General features: G+C 49.9%; 1 protein-coding gene across 1 annotated transcript in view; it reads left to right on the plus strand.

Moving 5' to 3' along the window:
- Positions 1–2,076, plus strand: part of rab11fip4b (RAB11 family interacting protein 4 (class II) b) — a gene marked incomplete at its 5' end in the record, with an annotated part of 3,485 nt that extends 1,409 nt beyond the window's left edge. Inside the window, 2 exons of the mRNA XM_043684779.1 lie at positions 799–942; positions 1,218–2,076. Of these exons, the coding sequence (XP_043540714.1) occupies positions 799–942; positions 1,218–1,334 (261 nt within the window). The remainder of the gene's footprint in view (positions 1–798; positions 943–1,217) is intronic.
- Positions 2,077–2,935: the final 859 nt, after the last annotated feature.

Genomic DNA, 2,935 nt, shown 5'->3' on the forward strand with positions numbered 1-2,935 from the left:
TGGCACTCCACTGGTCACAGGCCTCCAGTCTGAAAAACAACCCTCCACCATCACCCTATGTCTTCCACCTTTGAGCCAGTTCTGTATCCAAATGGCTAGTTCTCCCTGTATTCCATGAGATCTAACCTTGCTAATCAGTCTCCCATGGGGAACCTTATCAAACGCCTTCCTGAAGAGCCTATGCTCAAAGTGTTGAGCTTCCTGCTCCTCGGACGCTGCCTGACCTGCTCGGCCCATTGAGTATGTTCTGCCTTTCAATGTGGGCTGATTGGTTTCTCAGCCCCGTCCTCCTGCTTTCTCCCCGTCGTAAGGACACTCACTGACTAGGTCTCCACAGTCCCCTGTGGTAATGAGTCCCAGAGGCTCCCCACCCTCTGGCTGAATAAATTCCTCTCATTCTCAGGTTCTAAAGGGTTGTCCCTTCACCCTGAGGCTGTGCCCTCGGGTCCCAGTCTCTCCTACTCCTTCTCCATGTTCACTCTCTCCAAGCCTCTCAATATTCTGTATGTTTCAATGACATCCCCCCCCCCTCCCCCCAACCCAATCCACAGCAATGTCCTGACATCTGACTGGGGGCTCCAGTCTCGGGGTGGGTAGTACCCTGGGGAGAGGGTTTGTGACAGGGAGGGGGAGGGGGAGGGGGAGGGGGAGGGCAGCGTTTTGCAGAGTGTTGCTGTCTGAGTGCTCTGAGCTGCCCTTGCAGCCAGCTTTATTGTAGAGACTGTCCCTCATCACTCGGTGACTGGTGGCCTCTCTGTGCAGTGATGTGACATTACCACACTGTCACCTCTTTACCAGGAGAACCTGAGACTACGAGAGCAGAACGATGATCTAAACGGACAGATCCTCAGCCTGAGTTTGTACGAAGCGAAGAATCTGTTTGCAACTCAAACCAAGGCTCAGTCATTGGCTGCGGAAATCGACACTGCCACCCGAGACCAGGTAAACGAGCCAATCACAGCTCACCCAGCAGATACCTAACGAATGAAACTATAGGGTACAGCCCCAGGGACCATGGAGAGAGTGTAGAGGGAGCTTTACTCTGTATCTAACCCCGTGCTGTCCCTGTCCCTGGGGGTGGGTGATGGGGGGACAGTGTAGAGGGAGCTTTACTCTGTATCTAACCCGGTGCAGCCCCTGTCCTGGGGGTGGGTGATGGGGGGACAGTGTAGAGGGAGCTTTACTCTGTGTCTAACTCCATATTGTTCACCTTGTAGCTAATGGAAGCTTTTCAAGAGCAGGAGGAGATTAATCTGCGATTGAGACAGTATATGGACAAGATCATCCTGGCTATTTTAGATCACAATCCCTCCATCCTGGAAATTAAGAAATAAAGACAGTGGGACCCAGTGCCTGGACCGTGGGTTCGGGTCCAGCTTGGCTCTTTGCTGAGTGATGGAGGCCTGACATCTTGCCAATCTGTTTATTTACTAGTTACATGTGAATTTAAATAATATCTGCTGGGATTTGAGATTTACTTCTGCACTTTTTGATCCTGTGAAAATAATGAGTTTGTTTGGGAGGAAGTTGACATTTTTGACGCATGGCCATCTTCAGAAGGTGACTTTGTTCAGTGACAGTGTGGGAGCAGGGGCTGATCGCGGTGCTGGGAGGGTTGTGACTGACTTACCGATAGAAGCAGTCTTCCTGTAGGTTGGAGTTGTTAAAGTTGACTCTCTGTGTGTCTGGTGTGGTGTGTGAGAAGCTGGTATTTCACATCCCTATCATTCATCCTGTAGGAGTCAGGGAGTTTCTGACTGGAAGCTGCGTGGGGCCAGGATTATTTTCTTGTCTGTTCTGTATGATCCCTTCCTGAGGAACACAGGGTTGTGAGGCTGAGCTACAAACTGGTCCAAGGCAGCCTGGCCAGCTCACTGACCGTGCTAGTTCCACCGAGGATTGACATTAAACTGCTCGAGAGAGAGAGAGAGACAGAGAGAGAGAGAGATGACACAGACTCCCTGAGAGCTGTGGACAGTGACAGACTCTGAAACAAGCCCAGTCTTGAGGTAGAGAATACCAGCAACTCGTGCCAACTCTGGACAGCCCTCACCAGGTTACACGCAGACTTCACTCAGGACATGGTCTCAGCAGCTGTCGGGTGGTCACTGTCCTGTTCATTTAAATCTTGCAGAGTCACAAGGCAATGCACAGAAGAGTTTTACTGTAATGTGCAGAGTGGGAGGGGAGGGGGGTGGTGGAGAGGGGCAGGGAGAGAGGGGCAGGGAGAGAGGGGCAGGGAGAGAGGGGCAGGGAGAGAGGGGCAGGGAGAAATCATTGGAAGGAGAGAGATTGGGATAATAATGCAGTATGATATTTTTGTGTTTTAATGTCTCGGTTTTGTCGTTCCTTCAACAGAGAGTCTGAAATATTCCACGGTAAAGCAATGTTGCACTTTTATTTTTAATAAAATGTTATTCTAGATGATTAGGGGGAAGTGCTGTTAGTTAATCAGTAATAATGTGAATCACTGCTGCTCTGTGACACTATCATTTGTGAGTAGCTCTGTTTTAGAGTGTGTGTGTGTGAGAGAGCTAACATTTAAATTAGTGTGAATGTGAGTTAGTGAGTGTGCAAGTTAGTGAGTGTGCAATTGTGTGAGTTAGTGAGTGAGTTACAAGTGTGCAAGTTAGTGTGTGTGCAAGCTGGTGTGCATGTGAACTGGTGTTGATGTGTGTGAGCGAGAGTGTGAGAGTTAATGTGAGTGTGAGTGAGTGTGAGCTGGTATGAGCAGGTGTGAGTGGGACCTGTGGTAAGTTTGAGTGCAAGCTGGTGTGAGTGTTAGTGAGTGTGAGCTGGTGTGAGTGTGAGTGAGTGTGACCTTGGGTAAGTGTGAGTTGGTTCGAGCTGGTATGAATGTGACTGTGTGTGAGCTGGTGTGAGTGTGAGCTGGGGTAAGTGTGAGTGAATGTGAGCTGGTGCAAGCTGATGTGAG

The sequence above is a fragment of the Chiloscyllium plagiosum genome, unplaced genomic scaffold (genome assembly GCF_004010195.1).
Source record: "Chiloscyllium plagiosum isolate BGI_BamShark_2017 unplaced genomic scaffold, ASM401019v2 scaf_5658, whole genome shotgun sequence".
In the NCBI taxonomy this organism is placed as follows: domain Eukaryota; kingdom Metazoa; phylum Chordata; class Chondrichthyes; order Orectolobiformes; family Hemiscylliidae; genus Chiloscyllium; species Chiloscyllium plagiosum.